The sequence below is a fragment of the Melanerpes formicivorus genome, unplaced genomic scaffold (assembly GCF_026170545.1).
Source record: "Melanerpes formicivorus ecotype bairdi unplaced genomic scaffold, bMelFor1.0.p_v2 SCAF_139, whole genome shotgun sequence".
Classification (NCBI taxonomy): domain Eukaryota; kingdom Metazoa; phylum Chordata; class Aves; order Piciformes; family Picidae; genus Melanerpes; species Melanerpes formicivorus.
The window spans coordinates 906,556-921,612 of NW_027142491.1; the positions used below are offsets into that span (position 1 = coordinate 906,556).

At 58.8% G+C, this 15,057-nt stretch overlaps 1 protein-coding gene across 1 annotated transcript in view; it reads left to right on the forward strand.

Moving 5' to 3' along the window:
- ERLIN1 (ER lipid raft associated 1) overlaps positions 1-15,057 on the forward strand; it is a 36,843-nt gene that overhangs the window by 15,905 nt on the left and 5,881 nt on the right. Inside the window, exons 5-8 of the mRNA XM_068168495.1 lie at positions 4,757-4,818; positions 7,801-7,926; positions 8,983-9,056; positions 14,796-14,854. Of these exons, the coding sequence (XP_068024596.1) occupies positions 4,757-4,818; positions 7,801-7,926; positions 8,983-9,056; positions 14,796-14,854 (321 nt within the window). The remainder of the gene's footprint in view (positions 1-4,756; positions 4,819-7,800; positions 7,927-8,982; positions 9,057-14,795; positions 14,855-15,057) is intronic.

Sequence of the window (15,057 nt, forward strand, 5' to 3'; positions counted from 1 at the left end):
AGAGAGATTGGCCCTGGGGATGTGCTGCCCAGGGAGGTGGTGGAGTCCCCAGCCCTGGAGGTGTTTAGGAAGAGCCTGGATGTGGCTCTTGGTGCCATGGTTTAGTTGATCAGATGGTGCTGGAGGATAGGTTGGACCTGATGATCTCCAAGGTCTTTTCCAACCTGGTCTATTCCATTCCATTCCACTCCATTCCATTCCTGGGGAGAGGGAGCTGAGCTGGGGGAACTGAGGCATGGAGGCTAGCAAGTGCCGGGCTGGGGGAGGATTTTAGCTCCCAGCTTGCCATGGCCAGGCAGGGCTGCAGACCAAAGAGGGGAGATGGGGCTGTGGGGGTGGGGTTGCTGTAGGCTTGACCTTTCAGCTGCCAGAGGAGGAAACTGAGTTTGTCCAGGGCAGTGTGTTTGAGTGAAACCAGCAGAGAGGGTTGGGAGAGGTAGGAGGCCTGCTCCTGGGAACCACTTGTCTCTGAACACTTGCTGCTGCTTTGTAATTTGCCTTTGCCCTGAGGAGGAGCTTGCAGGAGTGCTGAGCTTGAAATATGCTCTGAGGGACTGAGGAGCTGTTGCAAATGAAGGGTTTGGGGAGTTTGTGCTCTTCCCCAGCCTCACAGGTACCCAGGGGTGGCTATGAGCTGCTAAAAGCCACAGCAGGAAGAGCAGAACAGGCTGGGATTAAGCCCTGCCCCTAATTCCCTCTTTCCTCTGCTCCCCCTGCAGCCTCTGGGGGAGACAGTTGCCTACAGGCTGCTTCTAATGAGGTGTCTGGAGCAGCACAGAGTGTCAGGGGCTGGAAGGAATCTCTGGAGATCATCCAGTCCAACCCCCCTGTCAGGGCAGGGCACACAGCAACACAGCCAGGGGGGGTTGGAATCTCTCCACAGAGGGAGACTCCACAGCCCCCCTGGGCAGCCTGCTCCAGGCCTCTGGCACCCTCCCAGGGAAGAAATTTTCCCTGGTGTTGAGGTGAAACCTCCTGGATCCCAGTTTGTGCTCACTGCCTCTCTGACCTGCTGCCCACAGCCCTTCTCATGCAGCCCAGGCTGCCCTTGGCCTTCTTGGCCACCAGAGCTCCTTGCTGGCTCCTGCTCAGCCTCCCACCCCCCAGCACCCCCAGCTCCTTGTCCCCTTCACTGCTCTCCAGCAGCTCAGTGCCCAACCTCTCCTGCTGCCTGGGCTTGTTCTTGCCCAGCTGCCAGGCTCTGCCCTTGCCCTTGTTGGCTTTCATTCCCTTGCTCCCTGCCCAGCTCTCAGCCTGCCCAGCTCTGGCTGGCTGGCAGCACAGCCTGAGGGCTCTCACCACTGCTCCCAGCTGGGTGCCAGCAGCAAACCTGCTGCCAGTGCCCTCTGTGCCCTCAGCCAGGTCACTGAGGAAGAGATTGCAGAGCTCTGCTCCCAGGGCTGAGGCCTGAGGGACTCCACTGGACACAGGCCTCCAACCAGACTCTGTCCCACTGACCACAGCTCTCTGACTTCTGTCCTTCAGGCAGCTCCCATCCCTGGGGCTGGTGTCTGCAGCTGCTCTGCTGCTCTCAGGTGTCATCTGCTGTTGTCCTGCCAGCCCTGTGCTGGGCAGGGCAGATCACAGGATCCCAGGTCTGTGAGGCACAGACCCCACTGTGGTGACTGCAGACATTGGAGACGCTTCATGAACACATCTGAGGGGATTTGTGTATCCCCCAAAGAGCTGAGGTGACCTGTGGGCAGAGACACAAAAGCTGCAGCTGTGCTAATGAGCTCCTTTCCACAACCAAACCCACAAAGGAACACTCTTGTCCTGCCCAGAGCCAGCCCTGCTTCCTTGACTACAAGGGCAGGGCAGCCACAGGCAGCTGCCACTTCCAGGCAGACAGCAGAACGCTTTCATCCCACCCCGTGAGGCTGGCAAGTCCAACTCTGCTTTGTTACCTGACTTGTCTCTGAAAGGGGACTGAGAGCCTGCAGGTCAAATCCCCACAGGGATGTGATTGGATGGGAAAGAATAGGAATGGAATGGAATGGAATGGGATAGGATAGAATTAGAATGGAATACAATACAATACAATACAATTAACCAGGTTGGAAAAGGCCTTTCAGGTCATCCAGTCCAACCTACCCCCCAGCACCATCTGATCAACTCAACCATGGCACCAAGGGCCTCATCCAGGCTCTTCCTAAACACCCCCAGGGCTGGGGACTCCACCACCTCCCTGGGCAGCACATCCCCAGGGCCAATCTCTCTGCCTGGGAAGAACTTTCTCCTCACCTCCAGCCTAAACCTCCCCTGGCACAGCTTGAGACTGTGTCCTCTTGTTCTGGTGCTGGCTGCCTGGGAGCAGAGCCCAACCCCCAGCTGGCTCCAACCTCCCTGCAGGGAGTTGGAGAGAGCAATGAGGTCTCCCCTGAGCCTCCTCTTCTCCAGGCTAAGCAACCCCAGCTCCCTCAGCCTCTCCTCCCAGGGCTGTGCCCCAGACCCCTCCCCAGCTTTCTTGCCCTTCTCTGGACACCTTCCAGCAGCTCAACCTCTTTCCTGACCTCAGGAGCCCAGAGCTGGACACAGGACTCCAGGTGTGGCCTCAGCAGTGCTGAGCACAGGGCAGAAGGACTTCCCTGCTCCTGCTGGCCACACTCTTCCTGCTGCAGGCCAGGATGCCTTTGGCCTTCTTGGCCCCCTGGGCACACTGCTGCCTCCTGTTCAGCTGCTGTCCACCAGCACCCCCAGGTCCCTCTCTGCCTGGCTGCTCTCAGCCACTCTGCCTCCAGCCTGTAGCACTGCCTGGGGTTGCTGTGATCTTCCAGTCCAACTTAACAGAGTCACAGAATGTTTGGCTTGGAAGGGAGCTCAAAGCTCAGCCAGCTCCAGCCCCCTGCCATGGGCAGGGACCCCTCCCACCAGCACAGCTTGCTCAAGGCCTCAGCCAGCCTGGCCTTCAACACTGCCAGGGTTGGAGGCTCCACAGCTTCTCTGGGCAGCCTCTTCCAGGGCCTCAGCACCCTCCTGGGGAAGAATTTCCTACTAATGCTTGATTCAAAGGCAGCTTCCTCCTGCTTGGAGCCATCTCCCCTTGTCCTGTCCCTGAGAGCCTTTGTCAAGTGTCCCTCTCCAGCTCTGCTGTAGCCCCCTCCCAGTCCTGCTGGACTGCTCCAAAGGCTTCTCTAGGCTGAGCAAGCCCAGCTCTCTCAGCCTGCCCTCACAGCAGAGAGGTTTTGCAGCTCTTGGATCATTTCAGTGGCCTCCTCTGGATGCTCCCAAAGGAGTCTAGAGAGCTCATTTCCTTGAGCTGCTTTTGGGATGAGCCAGCTCCCAGCAGGAGGCTTTGCCCTCCCCATTGACTCTTACCCACTGCTGGGGTCAAGACTTCTCTCAGCCACAAGCTTCAGGACAGAAAGAGCACAAAGCAGAGGGCAGCAAGCAATGGTCTGTGAGAGGAAGTGGGGGAAGACCCCAGGGGAAATCAGAAGGCTGTCCCAGACCCTGCAAATCCCCTCTGAGCATCAATGCCAGGGGAAGCAAGAACTCCTTCCCATGCATGTGCACAGGCTCAGAGGATGGGAGAGGCTTGAAGGGACCTCTGGAGAGCTTCCAGCCCAAACCCTGCCAGAGCAGCACCATAGAATCCAGCACAGGTCCCACAGGAACACATCCAGACAGGGCTGCAAAGGCTCCAGGGCAGGAGACTCCACAGCCTCTCTGGGCAGCCTGCTCCAGGCCTCTGGCAGCCTCCCAGCCACATCCCTGCTGAAAAACCGTTTCCCTTTGGTGGCTAAGTATGGGGTGAGGTGCAGCAAACGCACTCAGCAGGCTTGCTGGGGCCTGCAGAGAGGGAGCAGCCTGCATGGAGCTGGGGTTTGCTGCCTCCTAATTGCACCTCAGAACTGTTCTGAGTAAGTTTAGTGGGTTTTAGTAGGAGGGGTTAAAGATGACTTTGTTTAGTGGTGCACTGTCAAGAGCCAAGGCAATTCCCCAGGTAACTGAGGAGCAGGCAGCCTCACCTCCAGCCCCGGAGACGTCATGGAGCAGCTGATCCTTGGTGCTGTCCTCAGGCATGTCCAGGGCAAGAGGCTCATCAGGAGGAGTCAGTGAGGATTTACCAAGAGACAGTCATGTCTGACCAACCTGACAGCCTCTGATGAGGCCATAGGCAGTGGGATGGATGCTGGCAGGGCAGTGGATGTGATTTGTCTGGAACTCAGGGAAGATTTGACACCCACAGCATCCTCCCAGCTGCAGTGAGGCAGTGTGCTCTGGGGGCTGGGCAGGGAGGGGGATGGGAGCTGCCTGAAGGACAGAAGTCAGAGAGCTGTGGTCAGTGGGACAGAGTCTGGTTGGAGGCCTGTGTCCAGTGGAGTCCCTCAGGCCTCAGCCCTGGGAGCAGAGCTCTTCAATCTCTTCCTGGCCAAGAAGGCCAAGGGCAGCCTGGGCTGCATGAGAAGGGCTGTGGGCAGCAGGTCAGAGAGGTTCTCCTGCCCCTCTGCTCTGCCCTGCTGAGGCCACAGCTGGAATCTTGTGTCCAGGTCTGGGCCCCTCAGGTCAGGAAGGGCCTGAGGGAAGTGCTGGAGAGAGTCCATGGCAGAGGCACAGAGCTGCTGCAGGCAGGGGAAGATCTTCCTCAGGAGCAGAGCCTGAGGGAGCTGAGGGCTCTGGAGCTTGGAGAGGAGGAGGCTGAAGGGCGATGCTGCTCTGGCAGGGGTTAGGCTGGCTGATCTTTGGAGGTGCCTTCCAGCCCTTAGCATTCTGTGGCTCTCTGTAACAATTCCTTGTTCCTCCTCCCCTGCAGCGGCGGCGTCATGATCTACATCGACCGCATCGAGGTGGTGAACAAGCTGGCACCCCATGCAGGTACCTCCCCTCCTGGGGCTGCTCCTCTCTCATCTCACTGCCTTCACTCATCCTCCCTCTTGCTTTGCAAGGCTCCCACTTCCTCTCTTTTGTTACCCTCATAGTTCCTAGCACCCTAGCACTTAGTTTCACCAGCCCCTGCAGCTCATCTGCGAGCCACAGGTCCTCAGAGGTCAGCTGTGGGACTGCTCCTGCCCTGAGCAGGCAGAGATGTGAGGAATGGCTCTGGGACTGCTCCTGCCCTGAGCAGGCAGAGATGTGAGGAATGGCTCTGGGACTGCTCCTGCCCTGAGCAGGCAGAGATGTGAGGAATGGCTCTGGGACTGCTCCTGCCCTGAGCAGGCAGAGATGTGAGGAATGACAGAATCACAGAATGTTCTGGGCTGGAAGGGACCTCCAGAGATCATCCTGCTCACCCCTCCCTGCCAGAGCAGGGTCACCCAGGGCAGCTCACACAGGAACTGCTCAGGCCACACCTTGAGTCCTGAGTCCAGTTCTGGGCTACTCAATTTAAGGACATTGAGACACTTGGAGGTGTCCAGAGAAGGGCAACAAAGCTGGGGAGGGGTCTGGGGCACAGCCCTGTGAGGAGAGGCTGAGGGAGCTGGGGTTGCTTAGCCTGGAGAAGAGGAGGCTCAGGGGAGACCTTCTTGCTCTCTCCAACTCCCTGCAGGGAGGTTGGAGCCAGGTGGGGGTTGGGCTCTGCTCCCAGGCAACCAGCACCAGAACAAGAGGACACAGTCTCAAGCTGTGCCAGGGGAGGTTCAGGCTGGAGGTGAGGAGAAAGTTCTTCCCAGCCAGAGAGATTGGCCCTGGGGATGTGCTGCCCAGGGAGGTGGTGGAGTCCCCAGCCCTGGAGGTGTTCAGGAGGGGATTGGATGTGGCACTTGGTGCCATGGTTGAGCTGTCAGGAGGTGTTAGGGATTAGGGTCATAGGTTGGACCTGATGATCTCTGAGGTCTTTTCCAGCCTGCTTGATGCTGTGATTCTGTGTGAACACATCCAGGTGGGTTTGGAATGTCTCCAGAGAGGGCAACTGAACCCCACCCCCTGGGCTGCCTGCTCCAGGGTTGGTTGATTGCTTCTGAAAGCATCCAGTTATCAGTCTGCAGCCTTGAGCCCCTGATGCCTCAGGCTGTAGTGAGGCAGCACCGAGGTCAGCACTGCCACCAGGAGACCCAGGGATGGGGAGGAGATAGAGGGGGACAAAGGCTTTGTGGTGTCCCTGCTCAGGGGGGATCCTCAGCACTGCCCTCAAGAGCTGTACTTAGGACACCACAGGGAGCACAGGGCACCCCAAAAATGGGAAAGCACTCAGAGCAAGAAGCCAAACCTCCCTGGGGTGGGGTCTGGAGCCAGGAGAGCTGCAGGATCTGGGGGGTTTCACAGAAGAACCACTCCACAGCAGTGCCCTGGCAGAGGGGCAGTGATGGATGCTGGAGCAATCCTGTTTCTGCTGCAGGACAAGGGGCAGTGGCAATACAATCTGCGGCACAGGAGGCTCCACCTCACCATGAGGAGGAACTTCTGCACTCTAAGTGTCCCAGAGGCCTGGAGCAGGCTGCCCAGAGAGGTTGTGGAGTCTCCTGCTCTGGAGCCTTTGCAGCCCTGTCTGGATGTGTTCCTGTGGGACCTGTGCTGGATTCTATGGTGCTGCTCTGGCAGGGGCTTGGGCTGGCAGCTCTCCAGAGCTCCCTCCCAGCCCCTCACATCCTCTGAGCCTGTGGTCTTGTGAAAGGAAAACCACCTGTGAGACTAAATTAACTACTGAGAGCCCCCAGGGTCTGGCCAGCTCAGCTCCTGGGCCAGCTAAAAAGGCAAATCACACCTGGTAAAGCCTCTTGGCCTTCATCTTTCTCTAGCTACTGGACCAAAGACTCAGAGAGCTGGGTTTAGTTTTCCAGCAGCATAGCTTAGTGCATTGCTGAGAGTGAATTCAGGTTGGCATGGTGGGAGCGAGGCTTCCCTCCCTTGTAGCAGTGTCTCTCCAGGTCCTGGGCAAGCTCTGCTGGTTCCTGTGTTGATGCAGGTGGTAAAGCAGGGCCATGCAGTGGATCTTGCTGTAATTACACTGCCCTCTAAAGTTACATGAACTGTGTCCAGTGCTGGAGCCCCCAGCACAGGAAGGCTCTGGAGGGGCTGGAAGGTGTCCAGAGCAGGGCCAGGAGGAGGAGCAGAGGGCTGGAGCTGCTCTGCTCTGCAGACAGCCTGAGAGAGTTGGGCTTGTGCAGGCTGGAGAGGAGAAGGCTCCCAGGAGACCTTCTGGTGGCCTTCCAGGATCTGCAGGGGGCTGCAGGCAAGCTGGGGAGGGACTTTGGAGGGGGTGAGGGAGGGAGAGGGGTCTGGGACACCTCTGAGGGGGGCAGGAATCAGGCCTGGGCCAGGGAGCCAGCAATGGGCACTGGCAGCTGAGCTGCCCTTGGCCTTCTGGGCTGCCAGTGCCCATTGGCAGAGGTGGAGGGAGAGGATCCTGCCCCTCTGCTCTGGGGTGTCAGGGAGGGACAGTACTGGGGGGGATGGAGCAAAAGGAGAAGTGGGGAGCTGGAGCTTGGCTGTGAGGAAGAAGTTGTTGGCCAGGAGGGTGGTGAGAGCCTGGCCCAGGCTGCCCAGGGAGGTGGTGGAAGCCTCCTGCCTGGAGGTGTTTGCAGCCAGGCTGGAGGTGGCTGTGAGCAAGCTGCTGTGGTGTGAGGTGTCCCTGCCCATGGCAGGAGGCTGGCACTGGCTGAGCCTTGGGGTCCCTCCCAGCCCTGCCAGCTCTGTGCTTCTCTACCATCCCAGCAGTGCTGCTGCAGGGCACACCTGCAGGTTCTTCTCCTGCCTCCCACTCACTAAGAGCTGGGCAGAGCAGCCAAGTCCTGGGGATCCCCCATGCACCTATGGCAGTGCTGCAGTGCTCTCCTGCCGCTGCAGGCTGTTGCTGTGTGGTGTGGGGGCCCTGCAGGGAGCAGTGGGTGACCTCTGGTCGTTCCCTTCCTCCCCCAGTGTACGACATCGTGCGGAACTACACCGCAGACTACGACAAGACCTTGATCTTCAACAAGATTCACCATGAGCTGAACCAGTTCTGCAGTGCCCACACCCTGCAGGAGGTCTACATTGAGCTCTTTGGTAAGTGGCTGGCAGCTGGATGCAGCCTGCAGGGCCTGGCTCATCCTCCCACATCAGCCAGCAGGCTGCTGGGAGCCAAGGGCCCCTGCTGCAGCCTGGAGCCCAGCTCCTGGAGCCCTGTGCTGCTTCCTCTGCAGCTTTGCTCCTGCAGCAGTTAGGCTGCTTTGCCTTCCCACATCTGCACTTGGGAATTTGGTGTCAGCCTCTTTCTTTCCACTTGGGGCTGACTTCTGGAGGCACAAACCTCCCACCCCTGCCCTGGCACATGGAGTCGTTGCCTGCACTCTGGCAGTGGCTTTGGTACTTGAGGTTCTTCCTTCAGGCCCCAGGTCTGGAGCTGAAGTCACCTTTCTTTTGCACATCGAAAGCTTCCTTCTGGCTCTTACTAGCAAGTGGGGGCCAGAAGGGGTTCATGCTTCCAGTTCATTGCAGTGTGGTAGACTTTCACAAGGGCCTAGCAGTGGTTGAGGACTTAGCAAGCTGTGTTTCTTGGTAGTTACCCCCAGAGCAGCAGCAGCAGCGGCAGCACTTCCCTTCTTGAGAAGCAGGGCAAAGGTGAAATGGGTTTGGAAGAGGTAATGGTTGAAAGGAGTCAGGGAGGAGTCTCCTAGCAGCCCATGCAGCTTGATCCTTCCTTAATCCTTCCTTAACTACCAACCCTGGAGCTTGGCAGTGACAAAAGGCACTCAGCAGCAGCTGCATGGCCAGGGGCTGAAGGCAGAGCTCACTGCTGGCAGTGTGGCTCTAGCTAGAAAGGGACAGACTTCTGCTGGAGGCTCTGGCTGCTTTTGGTTGCTGAGACACTGAAAGCCACTTCCCTGCAGCTCAGATCCCAGCTGAACCTTTCTAGAAACACCACTGTGTGGCTCTCCATATTTTCTGGGGGGTCTAGGAAGGGAAGCAGGCTGTGGAATGAGCTCAGAAAGCATCTTTGAGCCCAAAGGGATGCCTGGGTCTGCAAGGTCAGATGGGATGCCTGGCATGAGTGTGAGAGAATAGGCAGTGAGACAAAAGGTGCTGAAGCCAAGTGACTTCTCCCTTGTTCTCCAAACACAGACCAGATAGATGAGAATTTGAAGCTGGCCCTGCAGCAGGATCTCAATGCCATGGCACCAGGCCTCACCATCCAGGTAGGTTCCTTCCCTAACAAAGATTCCTCTTTGATTCCACCTTGAGCTTGCTCACCCCTCACTATCTCCAGGTAGGTTCATTCCCTGCCAAATTCCTCTCCACTCCTACCTTCAGTTTGCTCACTGCTCACCATCCAGCTAGGTTCACTCCCCAACAGATACTCCTCTCTTATTTTTTCACCTCAAATTTGCTCACCTCTACACTGGACTGAGGAGGTTTCTTGCTTCCCTTTTCCACCAAACATGAAAGAGGTGAGCCTGGAGTTGAGGCTGGTAGGCTGAAGACCTATATCACAGTGACCACTTGTAAATGCAGAGCTGATTACAGAGTCACAGAGTGTGAGGGGCTGGAAGGGAGCTCCCCCAGTCCAAGCCCTGCCAGAGCAGGGGCACCCAGGGCAGGGCACGCAGCAACACAGCCAGGGGGGGTTGGAATCTCTCCACAGAGGGAGACTCCACAACCCCCCTGGGCAGCCTGCTCCAGGCCTCTGGCACCCTCCCAGGGAAAAACTTCTCCCTCCTCTTCCCATGCAACTTCCTCTGCTTCAGCTTCCACCACTGCCCCTTGTGCTGGCCCTGGGCAGCCCCCAGCAGAGCCTGGCTCCAGCCTCTGGGCACTGCCCCTGCACAGCTTTAGCCCCAGCAAGGAGCTCCCCTCTCAGGCTCCTCCTCTCCAAGCTCCAGAGCCCTCAGCTCCCTCAGGCTCTGCTCCTGGGGAAGACCTTCCCCTGCCTGCAGCAGCTCTGTGCCTCTGCCATGGACTCTCTCCAGCACTTCCCTCAGGCCCTTCCTGACCTGAGGGGCCCAGACCTGGACACCAGATTCCAGCTGTGGCCTCAGCAGGGCAGAGCAGAGGGGCAGGAGAACCTCTCTGACCTGCTGCCCACAGCCCTTCTCATGCAGCCCAGGCTGCCCTTGGCCTTCTTGGCCACCAGAGCTCCTTGCTGGCTCCTGCTCAGCCTCCCACCCCCCAGCACCCCCAGCTCCTTGTCCCCTTCACTGCTCTCCAGCAGCTCAGTGCCCAACCTCTCCTGCTGCCTGGGCTTGTTCTTGCCCAGCTGCCAGGCTCTGCCCTTGCCCTTGTTGGCTTTCATTCCCTTGCTCCCTGCCCAGCTCTCAGCCTGCCCAGCTCTGGCTGGCTGGCAGCACAGCCTGAGGGCTCTCACCACTGCTCCCAGCTTGGTGCCAGCAGCAAACCTGCTGCCAGTGCCCTCTGTGCCCTCAGCCAGGTCACTGAGGAAGAGATTGCAGAGCTCTGCTCCCAGGGCTGAGGCCTGAGGGACTCCACTGGACACAGGCCTCCAACCAGACTCTGTCCCACTGACCACAGCTCTCTGACTTCTGTCCTTCAGGCAGCTCCCATCCCCCTCCCTGCCCAGCCCCCAGAGCACACTGCCTCACTGCAGCTGGGAGGATGCTGTGGGAGACTGAGCCAAAGGCTTCACTGAAATCAAGATCACAGAATCAAGCAGGCTGGAAAAGACCTCAGAGCTCATCAGCTCCAACTATTACCTAACACTCAACACCTCCTGACAGCCAAACCATGGCTGCTAGGGCCACATCCAGTCCCCTCCTGAACACCTCCAGGGCTGGGGACTCCACCACCTCCCTGGGCAGCACATCCCAAGGGCCAATCTCTCTGGCTGGGAAGAACTTTCTCCTCACCTCCAGCCTAAACCTCCCCTGGCACAGCTTGAGACTGTGTCCTCTTGTTCTGGTGCCGGGGGCCTGGGAGCAGAGCCCAACCCCCACCTGGCTCCAACCTCCCTGCAGGGAGTTGGAGAGAGCAAGAAGGTCTCCCCTGAGCCTCCTCTTCTCCAGGCTAAGCAACCCCAGCTCCCTCAGCCTCTCCTCACAGGGCTGTGCCCCAGACCCCTCCCCAGCTTTGTTGCCCTTCTCTGGACACCCCCAGGTGTCTCAGTGTCCTGGGGAAAGCCTTGCAGCATACAGCAGAGGACCTTTTTAGTCCACAGAGCTGCAGATATTTGATGTCATGTTGCAAGGATCAAGACCATATTTTCCCTTGAGTGTTTGTTTGGTCCTCCTGCAGGGCAGCGTGCTCCACTCTGCCTGCAGAGTGCCTGCAGGTGCTTGGAAAAGCAAAGAGATCTTTATCTTTTCTGAGCCTGAGCCAGAGATAGGGGAAGATCTTATCTCTGAAGTGATTTTCTGCTTGCACTTAATGGTAGCAGCTCCTCTGTGATCTGAGCTGGGCTCTGGGTGGCAGGCTGGATTTATTTGGCACAGTGAGGTTCAGGGCAGCCAGCTGGGCAAAAACAGACTTGAGGGCTGAGATGAAAATCTCTGGAGGTGTCCACTGAAGGGAATCACAGAGCTGGCAGGGCTGGAAGGGGCCCCAAGGCTCAGCCAGTGCCAGCCCCCTGCCATGGGCAGGGACACCTCACACCACAGCAGGTTGTTCACAGCCACCTCCAGCCTGGCTGCAAACACCTCCAGGCAGGAGGCTTCCACCACCTCCCTGGGCAGCCTGCTGCAGTGTTCCAGCAGCCTCCTGGGGCACAACTTGTTCCTCACATCCAATCTCAATCTGCTCTGCTCTGCTCTGAAGCCCTTGCCCCTGCTCCTGTCCCTGCAGGCCTTTGGGAGCAGTCTCTCTGCAGCCTCCTTGTAGCCCCTTCAGGGGGGTTGCCCAGGGAGGTGGTTGAGGCTCCCTGCCTGGAGCTATTGCAGGGGAGGCTGGAGAGGGCTCTGGGCAGCCTGCTCCAGTGGAGGATGTCCCTGCTGAGTGCAGGGGGCTGAGCTAGATGGGCTCTGGAGCTCCCTCCCAGTCTGGACCATTCTATGATTCTGTGGTGGAGTAGAGGCTCTCTAGAGAGGACTGAGTAGATGAGGCAGCAGAGTTGTGCTGTCTGCAAGAGACAGACTGACATGGTGTGGGAGCTTCCCTCTGGGATGGCTGATGAGCAGCTGAGAAAAGAGACAGTAGAGGGAAGAATCAGACCAGCATGGAGGACCATATTGGCCTTCCAGTACCTGAAGGGGGCTGCAAGCAAGCTGGGGAGGGACTTTGGAGGGGGTGAGGGAGGGACAGGACTTGGGGGGATGGACCAAGAGTAGAAGTGGGGAGCTGGAGCTTGGCTGTGAGGAAGAAGTTGTTGGCCAGGAGGGTGGTGAGAGCCTGGCCCAGGCTGCCCAGGGAGGTGGTGGAAGCCTCCTGCCTGGAGGTGTTTGCAGCCAGGCTGGAGGTGGCTGTGAGCAAGCTGCTGTGGTGTGAGGTGTCCCTGCCCATGGCAGGGGGTTGGCGCTGGCTGAGCCTTGGGGTCCCTCCCAGCCCTGCCAGCTCTGGGAGTCCATGTCACAGAATCACAGAATTAACCAGGCTGGAAAAGCCCTTCAAGATCATCCAGTCCAACCTCTCCCCTTCTCCTTCTCCTGGTCTGCTGCAGACTACCCTCTTAGTGAGATGGAAGAGGTGAAGCTGCCTGTAGAAGCCCAGAGGAAGCCTCACGATCACAGACCCTAGCACTCGTGGCAAGGTCTCTGACCACTTCAGTAACCCCTGGGAAAGCAGTGATGCTGGGAGCAGCCATGCTGGGTGCTCATGAGGGGTGCTGAGCACATCTGGCACTGCTGAGCACAGCTGCCTGGCAGGGGTGTCCTGCTGGACCCTTCAGAATCAGAGGTGAAGTCCTGGAGCAGTGTGAGCTGTAGCAGCTGTCAGGTGCTGAGTTCAGGGTGCTCAGAGGAGTGAGGTGAAGGGGAGAATGATCAGCCTGGGGCTCAAGGAGGACAACATCTTCATCAATGACATGGATGAAGGGCCAGACAGACAGTCTGCTCAGCAGGGTTGCTGATGGTACCAAACATGGAGGCTTGGCTGAGACAGCTGAGGGCTGTGAGGCCATTCAGAGCCTTGGACAGGCTGAGAGCTGGGCAGGGAGGAACCTGCTGAGGCTCAGCAAGGCTGAGAGCAGAGCCCTGCAGCTGGGCAGGAAGAATAACCTGCAGCAGCACAGCTGGGAGGGGATCTGCTGCAGAGCAGCCCCAAGGAGAAGCACCTGGGAGTGCTGGGGGGCAGCAAGGTCTGCAGGGCACAGCAGTGTGCCCTGGGGGCCAAGAAGGCCAAGGGGCTCCTGGGCTGCACTCAGCAGAGTGTGGCCAGCAGAGCCAGGGAGCTTCTCCTCCCCCTCTGCTCTGCTCTGCCCTGCTGAGGCCCCAGCTGCAAGATTGCAGCCAGCTCTGGGCTCCCCAGCTCAGCAGGGACAGGGATCTGCTGGGGAGAGGCCAAGGGAGGGCTGCAAGGCTGCTGAAGGGCCTGGAGCACTGCTGCTGAGGAGAGGCTGAGAGCCCTGGGGCTGCTGAGGCTGGAGAGGAGAAGGCTGAGAGGGATCTGCTCAATGTCTGTCAAGAGCTGAGGGCTGGGGGGCAGGAAGGAAGGGCCAGGGCCAGGCTCTGCTCACTGTGCCCTGGCATAGGCCAAGGGAATGTTGCTGTGAAGTCTCCCTGGAGCCTTCTCTTCTCCAGGCTGAACAGCCCCAGCTCTCCCAGCCTGGCCCCATAACAGGTTCTCCATCCGTCTCATCATCTTTATGGTCCTCTTCTGGAGCCTCTCCAGCAGCTCCAGGTCCTTCCTGTGCTGAGGGCCCCACAGCTGGCCCCAGCCCTGCAGGTGAGGTCTCCCCAGAGCAGAGCAGAGGGGCAGGATCCTCTCTCCAGCTCTGGCCACACTGCTTTGGCTGCAGCCCAGGCTGCCCTTGGCCTCCTGTGCTGCCAGTGCCCATTGCTGGCTCCTGCCCTGCTCCTCCCCCCCAGCACCCCCAAGGCCTTCTCTGCAGGGCTGCTCTCAGTCTCATCCCCCCCAGCCTGGATTGATTCTGAGGGCTGCCCAAACCTAGGTGCAGGACCTTGCCCTTGGCCTTGCTGCACCTCCTGAGGTTCTCCTCAGCCAGCTCTGCAGCCTGGCCAGGTCCCTCTGGATGCCCTCCAGGTCCTTCAGTCTTACAACCACAGCACTCAGCTGGGTGTCAGCTGCAAACCTGCTGGGGGTGGCTCAACTTCAGCCATTGAGCAGCACTGGTCCTGGTATGGGCCTGAGGTTGTTCAGTCTGGAGAAAAGGAGGCTCAGGGGAAGCTCCCTACAGCTCCCTGAGAGGAGGTGGACTGAGGTGGGGGTTGGGCCCTTCTCCCTAGACTCAGGTGACAGAGGAGAGGAAATGGCCCTGAAATTGTTGCCAGGGCAGGATTGGGTTGGAGACAAGGAAAAATTTCTTTGGTGCTGTGCCCAGAGTTGGGCTCCTCAAGACAAGAGAGAGGTGGAGGTGCTGGAGCCAGGGCAGAGCAGGCCAAGGAAGCTGGGAAGGGCCTGCAGGAGAAATCTGATGAGGAGAGGCTGAAGGAGCTGGGGATGGTTAGTGTGCAGGAGAGGAGGCTGAGGGCAGAGCTCCCTGCTCTCTGCAGCTCCCTGAGAGGAGGCTGTGCAGAGGTTGCTGCTGCTCTCCTCTCACAGGGGCTGAACAAGAGGCAATGGCCTCAGGCTGCAGCAGGGCAGGCTCAGACTGGACACCAGGCAAAGGCTTTTGCCAGCAGGAGTGGTCAGAGCTTGGCAGAGGCTGCCCAGGGAGGTGGTGGAGTCCCCAAGCCTGGAGGTGTTCCAGAACTTTGGGCCATGGTTTAGTGGCTATGGTGGTGTTAGGACTTGATGCTCCTGGAGGTCTGTTCCAGGCAGAGCAGATCCTGTGGCTGTTTGATTCCAGCTGCCTTCTCTGCCCTTCCCCCCAGGCTGTGCGTGTCACAAAGCCCAAGATCCCCGAAGCCATCCGGAGGAACTTTGAGTTAATGTGAGTAGCTGCCCAGAGCAGGGGTGGGGGGTGAGGGCCAGCACTCAGGCAGAATGCTCTGCAGAGAGCTCTTACTTGGGGCTCAGAAGGTGAGAGGTGGGCTCCAGGCAGTGTGTGCTTGGCCAGGTGCTCTCCACTGCCATAGCTCTTTCACCTTGAAGCCTCTCAGCAGAGACAGCAGCCCCATGGCAAGGCTTTGCTCC